The sequence below is a fragment of the Branchiostoma lanceolatum genome, chromosome 6 (assembly GCF_035083965.1).
Source record: "Branchiostoma lanceolatum isolate klBraLanc5 chromosome 6, klBraLanc5.hap2, whole genome shotgun sequence".
Lineage (NCBI taxonomy): Eukaryota > Metazoa > Chordata > Leptocardii > Amphioxiformes > Branchiostomatidae > Branchiostoma > Branchiostoma lanceolatum.
In genome coordinates, this window is record NC_089727.1 from 16,770,168 (window position 1) to 16,784,848 (window position 14,681).

General features: G+C 42.4%; 1 protein-coding gene across 2 annotated transcripts; it reads left to right on the plus strand.

The window, feature by feature from the left end:
• Window positions 1–1,000: 1,000 nt before the first annotated feature.
• Window positions 1,001–7,636, plus strand: LOC136436886 (mitochondrial ornithine transporter 1-like). Of its 2 annotated transcripts, none has more exons than XM_066431276.1 (7): window positions 1,001–1,131; window positions 3,649–3,802; window positions 4,429–4,687; window positions 4,993–5,130; window positions 5,612–5,784; window positions 6,228–6,386; window positions 7,385–7,636. In XM_066431276.1, the coding sequence occupies exons 2-7, from the start codon at window positions 3,724–3,726 to the stop codon at window positions 7,513–7,515; spliced, it is 939 nt and encodes a 312-aa protein (XP_066287373.1). In that variant the 5' UTR covers window positions 1,001–1,131; window positions 3,649–3,723; the 3' UTR covers window positions 7,516–7,636. The 2 variants fall into 2 exon arrangements, with proteins under 2 accessions (XP_066287373.1, XP_066287375.1); XM_066431278.1 differs by lacking the exon at window positions 1,001–1,131 and adding an exon at window positions 1,272–1,357.
• The last annotated feature ends 7,045 nt before the right edge of the window (window positions 7,637–14,681 follow it).

A 14,681-nucleotide genomic window follows, 5' to 3' on the forward strand; every position in this document is an offset into this window, starting at 1 on the left:
CGCTTGCGTACGGTGATATGTCGTCACCTATGCGTTCCAATTCAACGTAAGTTCTCTCGTCGGTATGTCAGTATCCATTATGGTGCATTTAATCCTGTTTTAACTTCCTTGGCCGCTGGGAAAATCGGCGAGAGTCTCCCTTTACCACCAGTCGGGACCGACACCATGTCTATCATCATCATCATTTCTGTATGAGGGCGAGCTCACTCTGAAAAGGGGGACACAATTTGTAGTTTCTTTAATATCATAGTTCACTCTCTTTATGAAGTGTGTTATTTTTACCCACATTGAATATTGGAACAATGTATTTGGACTATATTTTAAAGTTTTATTGATTTTTCTGATAAATTTATGCTTTCAAACATGACAATTAAAATGATTATTGCATTTCTCATGCACCCCTGTTTTCATAGTGGCCTTTCTCGTACTCATGTTTACTCTCCAAGCAGAGGAGGGATTCCGGCTGGTTTTTGACGTGTTTTTAGGCGTTTTTGTCGGGCTTTCTACTTTGTCGGGGTTTTTTTGCGTGATTATTGTATAACATTGAAATTTATCCTTATCATACAGCAGTACAGTACCTGCAGCCATATATCATACTCCTACATATGAGGGCATAGGAGTATTATTCAGAGAGTGTGTATATGAAAAGAAAACGACCATGCCATACATTACATGCTAATGCCCTCAAAACCTCTCCGAACAAAAATGCTTCTTCCAATCTCCAGTCACACCTATTCTCAGATGTGAAAACGGAGAAAAAGTGCTACTACGTTGTCAGAATACATGTATCAAAACATAAAAGTAAACGTAAGTTACGTCACTAGAATATTAGTCAATAGAATTTTAGACAACTCCGATTTGTATCAAAGGTTTAGCATCTGCTTTGAGCCGAAATGATACTGGAGATGGGCACATAGTGTTAAATGCGTCATCACACTTCAACCAATCAGAGCGCTGAACGGAATGACAGGTGGTAGGCAGGGTTTCCCATCGTGACGTCATGGGGTCACCCAGAGTTCACTTCGCTCTGACTTCTCCGCATATACGGTTGAAGGGTCACAACTAAAATGTCATGTTCCGCCCACAACAAGCATCTCATTGAACAGAATGTCTATCGGAAGATGTCGCTAGGTAAGTGTGATAGCTCAGTATAACTTGACTCCAATTAGGTAACCCCCTACTTAGTATTTTACGTGATTTATGGTCCTTCAAGGGGGAGGGGGGCGGTTGAGAGGTTGGCCGGGCATTGCATCATGCAACCGGCCGGCGCGGATCGACTGTTAACTTTGCCAGAGCAGATATTTCCAGCGGCTGTTCAGGTTCTGTATGATCCTGTCCGTTCTGCTGGTTTTCAGAGGTATGGAACATTGATATTCTTTCATCCACTTTTGATGACAAATGCTAGAATGGGGATGTTTTTTTATGTAAAGTACCGCTATTTCTCTGAACAAGGAGGTTTTTTAATATCTGGTTGCAACTTGCATGAGCCGGTGTCAGGATAATGGTTGTGAGATTCAAGTCGAAGATTTCCACAGTGAATAGTTTATCAGGATATACAGTATTGGCAGGGTGTTATATGAACAACAGTTTTATAAAGAACATGTAGGAAAAAAGAAACGGGGCCTTGGGCCGTTTTAATGAATGACATTTATATATATTAATATGAGTTATAACGTTAAAAATATGTCCTTGTTTTAATATAGACTTATAGTCGCTTTAAAATGTTCCAACGACCGTGAGAATTGTGTCCCAAAAATGCAAAAAGAATGGGGAAAAACTAAGGAGGTTTAACCGATCAAATGGCTTTGACTCATAGGGACCCAGAAATATATTTAGAACAACCAATTTGCTTGTGGTAGAATGATTGCAACATCTACCCTTGTCCCCAGTAGAGGTCCCCATAAGGTCATTGACAAACTGGGGCAAAGGTAGCATGCTGCATACAGGCTTCAAAAAGGGTCTAGACATGGGCTATAGATAGAGATGTTGAAGAACTGCGTTATATATGAATCTGATAGCTTGAGTAAATTCACTGTCATTGTGTGTCCATCTTTTATCATTTTTTTTTATAATCACACTCATTTAAACCTTATTGCATCATGCATCTTTTATATCATCAATTATTTAGAGGCACATTGTGGCGTCTGTGTGTCATAGTGGCAGAGCATCCGGCTATGAACCATTGAGACGCAGGTTCAATCCCCAGTGGAGTATCCAGACATGTCCAGAAATGCACCCAGACGTTGTGCCCTTGGGAATGGCACTTAACACATATTTCCCATGTCCTAAGCCCAGCAGTAGGGTTTTGGTTGGCGTTAGGAAGGGCATCCAGCCGTCACAATGATCTGACTTCAAATTTCGGCCCGTTTCAAATTTTTCACCTACTAGTAAGTTATCGGAAAGTGCATCGGAGAGATAAATTTGTACTCCAGTCCAGAGATTATTTTGTGGTATGCATGGCACTGCATGGGTATATATATTCTGTACGCCTGCCCATTTACTGTATGGCAGAAATTTCAAAATGGATGAAATTTTTGTATGTAAAACTCGCCACCACCCCTTTTTCTACATGCCAGTGACAGGGGGCGTGTCATCATGTGCCTGGTACAGGTGAAAACTACCCCTTTGTGGGTCAGTGCTGTTTACTCCCATTTAGGTCTAAATAACTGTCAAACAGAGAACAACCGTAAACACTTGAAAGGTGACTCTTCTATTAGCCTGGAAACCATACCCTCCAAGGCTCCCCGATATCTCTACGGCGCTGGGAGTGACCCCCACCCGCCCAGACAGCTTAGCTCGCTCGGGTGTTGGTTTACGGCCTTGGATTAGATACGGCAAAAGTAGGGTGGCGGCGAAAGTAGGGTAGCAGCGGAAGTAGGGTGGCAGCGGAAGTAGAAAGGCAGCTAAGTAGACTATCAGAAAAGCTTCAATAATGCAGACTGGGCCCCGTAAAACACCCCTAAGCCGACCCCTAGAGACTGGACCAGGCTGCTTTTCTATGGGCCTCTTAAGCACAGCCTGGTGTAGAAACCTTCCCACTCTGAAATAATTGTTAGTTTATTAACGATAAACCTTTTTTCCTAATTAAGCCCCTGTCACACATAGCTAACCATTATGGCCTGCCGATTACTGCCAACAGGTTGTGAAACGTTTGGAAACTGCAAAACTTGGCTGACTGTAGCCTGTGTTTACATAATCTGTCGCTGGCTGAGTTTAATGACCCCCTCCCCGTAGGGGGCTTTAACAGTTGAGCTGGCTGCTATAGGAGCACGATTTAGTCAGGCTAAGTAGACTGCTCCCACTGCTGACCTTGGTTAGGGGCAAGGTTGTAGAGAGGTCCTGAATGTATGCCAGGGACTTGACTAGGAATGAATTCCGGTTCGGCCGGACCGGTTTGGACCGGAAAAACATGCGAGAACCGGGTAAAAAAACACGAAAGTCGCGAACTGGTTTTTGGCACCCGGAAGGCGGAACAAACTAGAAATATTAGAATACTTAGACATCTCCTCAGTTCTCTGGTCACAGAAGGACCTGAACCTAAACCTCTGGACCTGAACCTGGACTCGAAGCCGAACCGGCATCCACTCCTAGACTTGACATATCTAACAAATGTGTAATTACAATTTTGTTATCTGTTTTTTTTTCCAGTGATGTGTGATAGGTGACATTAGCTGTGTCCCTGCCATTTTGCTGTCCAGTCGTGCTGTCCTACTGTAGAACAGCATGGAGAACGTGCCAGCAGCGTTTCCAGCCACCAGCATCATGTGGCAGGGTTTCTCTGACTTCAGCGCAGGGGCCATGGGTAGGCTCAAGTTATGACAAGACTGTTTTGTAAAGGATGATATGGCTTAAGCCGCTTTTGAAAATAACAAAGGGACAACCAAAGATACAAATCTGGACAAAGCAAACAAAAATGCCCTGATGACCTTATATTTAAAACATCGGGTAAACCCCGCGCACGTTAAAGAGCCCACCACACCTTTCGAAAACCTTTCGAAAAAGAGTAGGGGCATGCCCCGGTGTGCGATGGTCCAAACCTTACAAAGTTACAGTCTGGTCTGGGTTGACATCTTGAAAAGGTGATTGACATCTTGAAACCTGTTATATCAATCCTTCCACAAATGTGGTAAATCTAAATAGAATAAAATGAAATGAACTGAAATAGAATAGAATAGAATAGAATAGAACAGAATAGAATAACATAGAATAAAATCATCTGAGGATATCTGATGCAGGGTATTTTGATTTCAGCTTTACAGAGTCTGAAGATCAATATATGTAGTCTTCAAATTATTTCTAGCCCTCAATGAAATGGAACAAACTTGTCTGACAACTTATTTTTAAGATTGTACGGAATTGATAATTGTCAGCTTTTGTTTTGTTTTCACCTCCTATAATGGCCATATATCTCTTCCTCCAAACCCATAGGTGGCACAGCGTGTGTTTTTGCGGGCCAACCCCTGGATACGGTCAAGGTTAAACTACAGACATTCCCTACGATGTACCGCGGTGCTCTGGACTGCTTGGCAAAGACTATAAAAGAGGAAAGACTTCAAGGTCTCTACACGGGAACAGTACCAGCGCTCGCAGCCAACATTGCAGAAAACGCCATATTGTTCGCTTTTTATGGACTTTGTCAGAAAGTGGTGCAGAATATCAGTGGTGTGGACAGTGTCAACAACCTGAGGTGGGTCTTAACCACATAGTAAACATTCCCTCTCTCTACAATACCACAATCTGACAGTGCCATGACCCCCTAAGTTAGTAAGCATTTTGTTTAAGTGTCATTGGCTCCCTTGGAAATCAGCCCTATTCTGCTAAAGGGACTAGCAATCTGTATCCAAGAGTGATAACTGAAAAATTAAGAGACTGCAGAATCACACTGTATCACAACTATCTGTTCCAATATGTTTGCCCAGTGATGGAATTTTTCTTGGTTTGATTAAAAGATTGTAATAAAGAAGTTGGTGATGAATTGTTTTCTGTTTACAGCTCTCTCCAGAGTGCTACTGCAGGGTCTATGGCAGCGTTCTTTTCATCCATCGGACTTTGCCCAACAGAGCTGGTCAAGTGTCGCCTGCAGGCCATCAAGGAGATGGCAGCAGAGGGGAGAGTGGCAACAGCAAACATGTAAGAGCTCAACACTGTGATGTATTGGTGTGGGGAGGGAGGCATTGTCTGGGCATTCAAGTTTGAATCACACATTTGCGTAACTGATGTCCGAACAACACATGATTTGGTCAAGTTCAAATCCCCCACCCGCATGCACACACACACAATTGTCCAAGTCCAGCCGGAATTATATCATTTATGACAACAACCTTTCGTCTGCATTACTGACACTAGTATTTGTATTACTTTCTGTTTTGTGTCATAGTTATGACTACAATTTCCATGTGCAGTCAAATCTGCAAGAAAAGATCAGGAGACCGATAAAATCTGTTCTACATGTATGTGGACCGGTGGTCACTATAGATGAGAATGCTTGTGTAAATGGTAAAAATTGTCAATTGGTAAAATCATCTAAAGGACCACCAAAATGTGGTGACATTGGTCCTTATGTAGAGGTTTGACTGTATTCTTTGTTGATCTACAATGTATGTACCTCTAGTGGACCATGGGGAATGACCAAACAGATCGTACGGCAGGAGGGATTCCGAGGCCTGTTCCAGGGCATGACCAGCACCTGGGCACGGGAAGTGCCCGGATACTTCTTCTTCTTCGGGGGCTACGAGCTGAGCAGAAAGCTGCTGACCCCTGCTGGGAAGACTAAGGATGATCTTGGTGAGTTACAAATGTCATGCATGCATGTATGCAAGGTTGGAACGCTTTACAAGAGTGAATTGCTAGCCATGTATGCCAAGAGATAGTTATTTAAGCAACTGGATAAGATCTTGAAACAGTCAAACAATAGAATTTTTATTCAGTTGCTTGAGTAACTGTCTTTTGGTGTATCTTATTACCTGAATGTCTAACCTTCCTTGACGCTAGCCATATAAAACTAAGCGGCCTTGCTAGCTCATACATTTGTAAAGGATGATTTGAAGCAAAACACCGAATTCTTTTAATTCTAAGTGCCTTATAATGTGTTATATTTCTTTCTAGTCACTGAAAATGAGCTAGGTTTGAAATGAAGTACCTCAAAATTGCAAAACCTGAAATGTCTGCAAATCCCGAAGCTAACTTTTTACACATCCATATTGACACCTGCACGTTCCCACATCCAGGACCAATGCGGCTGATCCTGTGTGGAGGGGTGGCGGGGTCGTGTCTGTGGGCCTCCATTTACCCCATCGACGTGGTGAAGTCCCGTATCCAGGTGTACTCACTGTCAGGCAGGCAGGCAGGCTTCATGGCCGTCTTCCTACAGATCCTCAGGACTGAAGGTACTAGTAGTATCCAGTATTTGATTACACTGCTGCGGGGGTCTCTGACACAGGGATGGGTACCTATGTAAAAATTTGCCCGTTCAGAACCAGTCCGAACTGGTTCGGACGGGCAGTTCGGACTTCTAACAGTTCGGAAAAGGGACTCGTCGGTCGGGCCGTGGGTTCAGATTGGCGGTCCGAACTAGTTCGGACTACGTTCAAAACGGCATGATTCGGTTCGGTAGCGCCGCCAGGGGCACATGGTTCAGACCAGTTCAGTAGCGCCCAAGACATGGTTCGGACCGGTTCGGTAGCGCTTCCTACGGCCGGCAGTTCGAACCGGTTCGGCTTCGCAGGGACCGGTTCAGACCGGCGGTTCCAATAGCAACAAATTTTCACACTTCCAAGCAGCATGTTGGTGACCCCAACCTTAATGTCCTGATCTGTTTGATTTTTTCATCATCAAAGCTTCGAAAGTCATTTTTTGACCCTCCCCCTGCTGCCTAAGCCCATAACCTAAGCACCAAGCTACATTGAAGTGGACCAATGTATACAAAAATCGTATCCACTTGCTTAAGTAGATTTTGTATTGTGTATTTCATTACCTCAATGTCTAACTTTCATTGACTCACAATGTAGCACCAATTTGAGCAATACTTACCTGTTCATGGGGGCCAGTAGATTTTGCATTTACTGGAGCATTGTAAAGAACTAATTATTGACAAAACTGTTCAAACAACACTCAGACAGGAATAGCTTTGGTACAATAAACACTTTGTTGTAACTTAGGTAACAATAAATATTGTGGGCAAGCACAAATATGATGTCCTATGCAAATGGTTAGATAGACCGGTTAAATGATTTAAGTTTGCCAAATCCTGCTTTACCTTCATCAGCCACCAGCACTCTAGATGAGCCTTTCAGAAGCAAGTTTGTATTGGTTATATGAGAACTTAGATTGTTGAGGGTTAAAACATGCCCATATTTGGTACTCACACAGACCTTTCTTACCACAGGTGTGCGTGCCCTGTTCAGTGGGATAGGACCGTGTCTCATACGGACGTTCCCTGCCAATGGTGCTCTCTTCATAGCCTACGAGTACTCGAGGAAGTCCCTGTTACAGTTGGGAGAAAACTTTGGATTGTAGGAGAACTGTGGACATCGAGTCACAAGTCTTTTGAGTTGTCAATGAAGAATAAGATTTATGAAAATATTTGTATGATTTTTCAATGGATGCACTGGTCACAGAGGTATTATAATGATATAGGGATATCAACAAGGTGTATTTCGTACTTCTCAATATACATAGATGTCACTTGCAATTTATTTAGAAGAATGGTGATTTGGAAGGATTCTTTTTCATGGTTCTATCATGGTGACAAGTGTCTACCTGTTATTTGGAAATATCATGATGCAGCGATGAAGATAGTAGATTGTTTAGACCAGAACAATCTTAAACAAGCTTAAACCAAGCAGCATCCAAAAATAATACTATCATGCTTTTGGGCACAACTTTTTCTTGCTTCGGATCTTTAGCTGGTTTGACTTTTTACTCAAAATCAACCTTATTTTCCCTTGTATATTATGAAAAGAAATCATTATTCCACTGGACATTTGAATTTGCCATTTACTGTATTTATTATTTCCAGCATAATGTTCCTCAATGTAAAAAGTCAAACGTTCCTGATGTGAAAGAAAGCAGTAAGCAAACTTTTGGTGCTACAGGTGACCAATTTTTATTAATTTTTATGGGAACAAGGTGCATATTTTTATGTTATGGTCACAAAATAAAAGAAATTTCTAGTTGCAAATTTACTGAAATGTGATGGTGCTTTCATTTTTGGAGATATGTGAATGTAAATGTACTGAAGTTGTCATTACTATGAAGAATGATTGTGATTGGGAAACTGTATAGACTAAAGGAAACCATGGTTCAACCAACATTGTCATTAGTCATCCTAGTGATAGCTCAACCAAACAAAAGGCAAATGTACACTAAGCTATGCAGAAACGGACAATAAAGTTGTCCTAAGGTATCTGTTCCTGAATTTGTCTCTCATGAGTTCAGTTTATTTGAATCCACTTGTATACTTGTGGTACATATTCCTTCCCTACAGGAGCAAAGTGATAGATTATAGCATAATTACTTGCGAGAATTTGCGAGAATTTACTTATATTTAGTTCATACTCATTTTTTTTCAATCGCGATTGAAGTATAATCGCGATTGTTCGATCCGATCGCGATTGAACGCAAAGAAACTTTTGCGTTCACACTGCTTTTCGCCAAGTGGATTAAAGTACGCCGTGATCCGACTGCGATTGAAGCACGAGGTCAAAGGTTCGGCGTCGCTTGCTACAAAATGGCGGGAGTCCCCCAACTCTTGATGATTTTGTATCTCTGGAGAATGTTCTGTAGCCGTGGAAGGGAACGCAATCGGCGGGCTATGATCGCGAGAAGGCGTGAACGACGAAGGCTTTTGTATATTGGCCTCGCTGTAGTACGGGTAATGAACGCGACAAGTGCTGTAGACAGGACAATCCGGGGAGCGTGAATGAAGCGACGATTGGTGGGAAAACATTGTACTTGGTACATTACTTATGTGATAAGTTGCGACCCTAGCCTTGAACCGGCCGAAATCCCCGCGGATCGCGATGGAATGAATCGTAGTTGCGTTCACACTCAAAATTTGATAGGATTGGATTGGATCCGATCGCGATTAATCCAATCAAACTACCTCCGGAGGTAGTTACAATCCAATCGCGATTGGATCGTTTTGGATCGTTCCAATCGCGATTGGGAGCGTTCACACTGAAAAAATCAATCGCGATCGGATCGATTCAATCGCGATTATACTTCAATCGCGATTGAAAAAAATGTAGTCTTTATTTCTACTGCAAGTTGTATGGTTTGCACTATTGTTTTGTGTGACAAGAGATCAATCTTCAATCTTAGGTTTCAATAGGTAAAATAATCAAATATTTTGTTTTCTCAAAATATCTGTCTTTTCGACCGCATGAACGTTTAGTGTTGACTAAAGCCTTCCGCTGAAAGAGTCAAAGTACGGAAACATGGTCGCCATATGGCATATTGTTCACGGTCAGATATCAACAGCTGTTCTATGAAATGATACAGGAGAAGGACAACAGGTTAAGGTTTGAATGTCACCTTGTCGCTTATCATATTGTATAAAAGCAAACTTTTAGATGTTTGTGAACATCAATATTGTGTTGAAAATATACAATCATACAATTGTTTTCAAATCCTGTCGATCGCTTTCCGTGGATATCTTCTCGGTCAACGGAACTGACAAAAAACTGCAAAACTGTACTGAGCCATACAGTCAGGTTTTAGAATGAGTGTAAACGATGGATAGGGATACGCTCCATTTTCCTGTGCCTGTGTCAATAATGCAGAATATCAATCAAGGAAGTCACTGATGAAAGGTAGTGGGTGCTAACAGTTACCTGAAACGTCTGACCGTTTCCAAAATCTGTCCGGTTGCTAGAGTATCTAGATCTGTTAATCTGTGCATCAAAAGTAGCTCGAATATACGAGAACACGTGCACGCCAAGTATATATGTTAACAAGTGTGCTTCAACACAAAAAAGAAGTAGTCTCTACCAGACTAACCGCGTCGGCTATAGAGAGAACATTTGCCGGGGCACTTTGGCCATGAAGGATAACATTCCCATCCGCAGTTGCAAGGTTGCAATATTGGACCCTATCTCCATAGCCGACCCCCTTCATACAGTTGACTCTATTTGGCCAATTTCTACTATTTTCCCAGCGACCCGCAGAGGCTGGTAGAGTCTAACAAAGAAGTACACATTGAGACAGGTGATACATGTATATTGACATTTTCCCGTGCAATATCAAAATTTGTGCGAATTAGTGAGAGGTAGGCGTGTCACCGGGCCAGGGCTACAACTCGCCCTCAGTTACGGCAGGCGGAAACCTTCGTGGGTATTGCAATGGCAGACCTGGGGAGTGAATGAAAGCGGGGTTAATAATACGTTTAGAACCGGATATTTGGAACACTAGTGTAGAAACGTTTTCCAACATTACTTTGTGCTAGAAAGCCATAAGAACAAGACAAACGATCGCGGAAAAATCTACTTATGTTAACGGAGGATCCAAGTTTACTAAGTGAAGAGGGCGGTTAGACAATTACTCTAGCGTAGTGGGGTTTTAACATCATGAAACAACAGGTAAGAATATATCTCACTGTATTTGTTAAATAAATGCTGTTTATTCTTGCCACTCTTACCCCTATGTTATCACAGTGTCCGCCTGGATATTCAGACGCGGAGCACAGAAAGGAACATAAGGTGGGGTCGATCACAGTCAGATGCATTCAGATCGCGGGTTCTACAAGAACAGCAGAACACAGTCACATAAGAGCATTGTGACTGATAGCGTAAGACGCTAGATTAATATATGTTATATCTATAGCTTGACAAAATAGAATTTAAAAAAAGACAATTGGATTTAAGGTTTGTTTTCTCTAAAAGGCCCCGTTTTAGACATCTTAGATATGGATGTATTTCAAGACAAGTTTAAACTTCTACTTACATGCGCGGCGACTGCTCGATCTTGGCCTTGAACTTCGGAAAGGTCTGGTTGTAGAATTAGTTTTAAAAACGTAACTCATACACTTTTTTTTGGGCCAGAAGTTCAAACTGTGAAAAAACAACAACTTTACATTGACCATATTGGCGAACTTCACAGTTGATACCAACGTTGTAAACGTGACGAAGCCAAACATATACCAGGGCCTACATTGCATACATCTATCATATTTGAAGATCAAGGAGATCCGCATGTTAACAACTTGCCTCAGTGGTGCCCAGAACGGTCAGCACAATCGCAAAGACGAGCAACTTCATGGTATAACAGCTTTGAAATGCACTGTGTATGTCACCTGTAATGTCGTCTGCAATATCAAGAAGAGGGAGATACGTGACCTTTTGCCTGGGAAAGGTTAAATATGGGCCGGAATTAACGTTATATGATTGTACATAACATATTTACACAGCCTAACCTTGAAAAACTTGAATACCAAAGCACGGTGGCTTTGAAGTTTCTGACTCCCTCGCCATTGCCAATTGCTTAATTATTCCCTCGATTATAGCAGTGTGTAGATGAACGTGTGTGATTCAACACAACAAATTAAAGAGGTCCACATCGAGAAAGGTACATTAGTGATACACGAACATTTCTTCACGTGTTATCAAATTTGTGCGAGTTAGTTTTTGTTGATGTGTCGGCGCGTCACCGCAGTGCCCGGGCAAAGTGGACAGCTTGTCCTGGGTTCTTTTTCGTCAGACAACTTCTCCGAGAGAAATATTAATATCGATAAGTGACTGCAATGGTAGATGTGTTAACCAAATTTACAGTTGCTGCCGACAGTTTGATATATAGTTTTGATCTTCTGTTGTTAAAGCCTACTAGCTATAGCCACTGAAAACGATCAAAATGGTATAGGTTTTCCCTGAAAATACCTACATGTACAGCGTGTTGTTGACCATGGCCCCTATCTTACCGTGGACCCGCGACACGAACTGGCGACCTCGCTGTGTCCTAAGTTGGATTTGTGTTACCCTTGACTTTATAATGGGGATATCATGCAAAACGTACAAGTATCACTAAAAGACAACAAAACACACAAAGCATAAAAATATTAGTTTTTTATCCATAAAATTCCTTGAGCGCGCTGTCAAATCGCTCGGTCGCAGCGAGATCGCCAAAGTGCCGGTGAGATAGGGGCTTATGTGTACTTTTCACGATGTACATGTACATTTGTGGCGTTGACTCAGATAATGGATCAAAATATAGCCTTCCGCAGAAAGAGTCACACGACGGAAACACGTCATAGTTCACTATCAAATATTAACAACTGTGCCATAAATATCAGAAGGACAAACAGGAAGGGGTCATTGAATGTCACCTTATCGAGTAATGTATCGTATATGAAACACTTCCTTTCACTTTCGTGTTTGTGAACATCAATTTGTGCTGAAAATATACAATCACCCCGAGAATTTCACTCAAGACATTCTCAGTCATCGGAACCGACGCCAAACTTTTTTTTATCATGCAGTCATGCTGTAGAAAGCGTAAGTGAGTAATAGGGATAATCCATTATTCCGATCCCTTGACCAAAGTGTTGTCAAATAGGGCGTACGAGTCCTAACAAATATCAATACATAATGCAAATCGAGAACAGCTGTAACAGTGGGGGTTCAAGCGCCTCCAACTGACCAGGCTAACTGGTCGCGACCTTTTAGCGTAGTGGTTAAGGCGTTGCCGTGCGGATCGGAGTTCGGGGCTCGAATCCCGGGAGCGGCGTACTCGTCCCTTTGATTTGTTTCACTGGTTCCCACACCGGCCCTGTGAGCCTGGCAAACGTGTGCCACACAGGGAAGATCGAACTCGGAGATTCGAGGACGAATCTTAAAAAGAAAAGGGGGAGTAGTGTAACAGTGGGGGTTCAAGCGCCTCCAACTGACCAGGCTAACTGGTCGCGACCTTTTAGCGTAGTGGTTAAGGCGTTGCCGTGCGGATCGGGAGTTCGGGGCTCGAATCCCGGGAGCGGCGTACTCGTCCCTTTGATTTGTTTCACAGCATCAAAGGGGACAACTCGAATAAGCAAGTATATGAACACCTGCGAGTCAACCCTAGAAAGACTAACACGCTGAGACAGGTATGTGTAATCGTAATGATACATGAACATTTATTCACGTTTGATATCACAATTTGTGCGAATTAGTTTTTTGGTGAGAAGTGATACAGCTCTCATGGTCCGCGGCAGTTGCAGTCTTCGTTTATCCATGGATTAGCCAGTGGTGATGGGCCTGTAGCAATAGCATGTCTGTGGGTGAATGGAAAAAAATAATGTTTCGTTTAGAACAAGTGGTTAGATTGTGATACTTGAGTTATACTGGTTATCCACCATTACTTTGTGTCGAAAAGGCATAACAACTAAGCAAGACTGGGGATTGTTAAAATCAAGGAGACCACATGTACAGCACAGGTTGGCCGACGTTAGTAGGATTGATGAAACGATGGATAACAAGTAAGAAGGTTTTTCACTCGACTTGTTGAATGAATAAGACATTAGCGGTTGATTTCTATCATTCTTACCCCAAGGCCGTCACACTGTCCCTCCCAATACCCAAAGTTATTGCAGTGAGTCATACACGCCGCCGAGTTGTAGTGAGTGTGGTCACCATGGATAGCCGCAGGGCAGATGCTACAGGAACGGCAAAGCACAAAAAAGGAGATATCGGTAGATGTCGGTAACATCATAACGCAACCCCTGCCCAGCACGCTCACCAGACGACTGATATGACATTCTTTTCTAGTTTGTTTGTTTATTTCTTTGTTTGTTTGTTTGTTTGTTTTATTTAGATCTCCATTAGTGATATACAATATGAATATGTAGCCTCTACCAGTCTCCGCGGGTCGCTGGGAAAATAGTAGAAATTGGCCAAATAGAGTCAACTGTATGAAGGGGGTCGGCTACGGAGAGAGGGTCCAATAGGCAACCCTAGACTGCGGATGGGAATGTTATCCTCCATGGCCAAAGTCCCCTGGCAAATGTTCTCTCTATAGCCGACACGATTAGTCTGGTAGAGACTATACAATATGCACTATTCTATTATTTACAAGACGGTTCACGTCGCTTTGTTTGTCAGAGTCTGCAGCTTCGAATTCTTCAGCAGATAAAATATAACCGTTATACATGTATGGTCGACCGGTCTTGGATGTGCTAGTAGTTTAATCTTGTACTTACAAGTGTGGCGCCGGCTCAATCTCAATTTTGGGTTTGGACTTCGGAATGGCCTGGTGGAAAAATAGAAGAAACATGCTTTCTTGGTACTCGGAACCCAGACATGTGAAATAAACTTTGAATTGACCAGAGCGGGGCACTCCACAGTTGATGCCAACGAAAAAAAGAAGTCGGTTACTACGCCTATACAAAACGATTAGAAGTCGATCAGGGAGACATGTGAAGGAACTTGCCTGAGTGGTGGCCAGAACTGTCAGCGCAATCGCAACGATGAGCAACTTCATGGTTATAAGAACTTCTGAAATGTTCTTTGTACGTCGTCAGTAAAGCCGTCTGTAGTGGTTAGCTGAGATAGATGCGTGTTTTTATGCCTTTTGCTTGGGAAAGGTTGAATATGGTCCGGAATGAACATTATATGATAACACAATACATATTTACAGAGGCTACTTTTAAACCAGTTGTTTACCAAAACAGTGGCTTTGAAGTTACCGACCAACCGTCATTGCCAGCTGTGTATGAT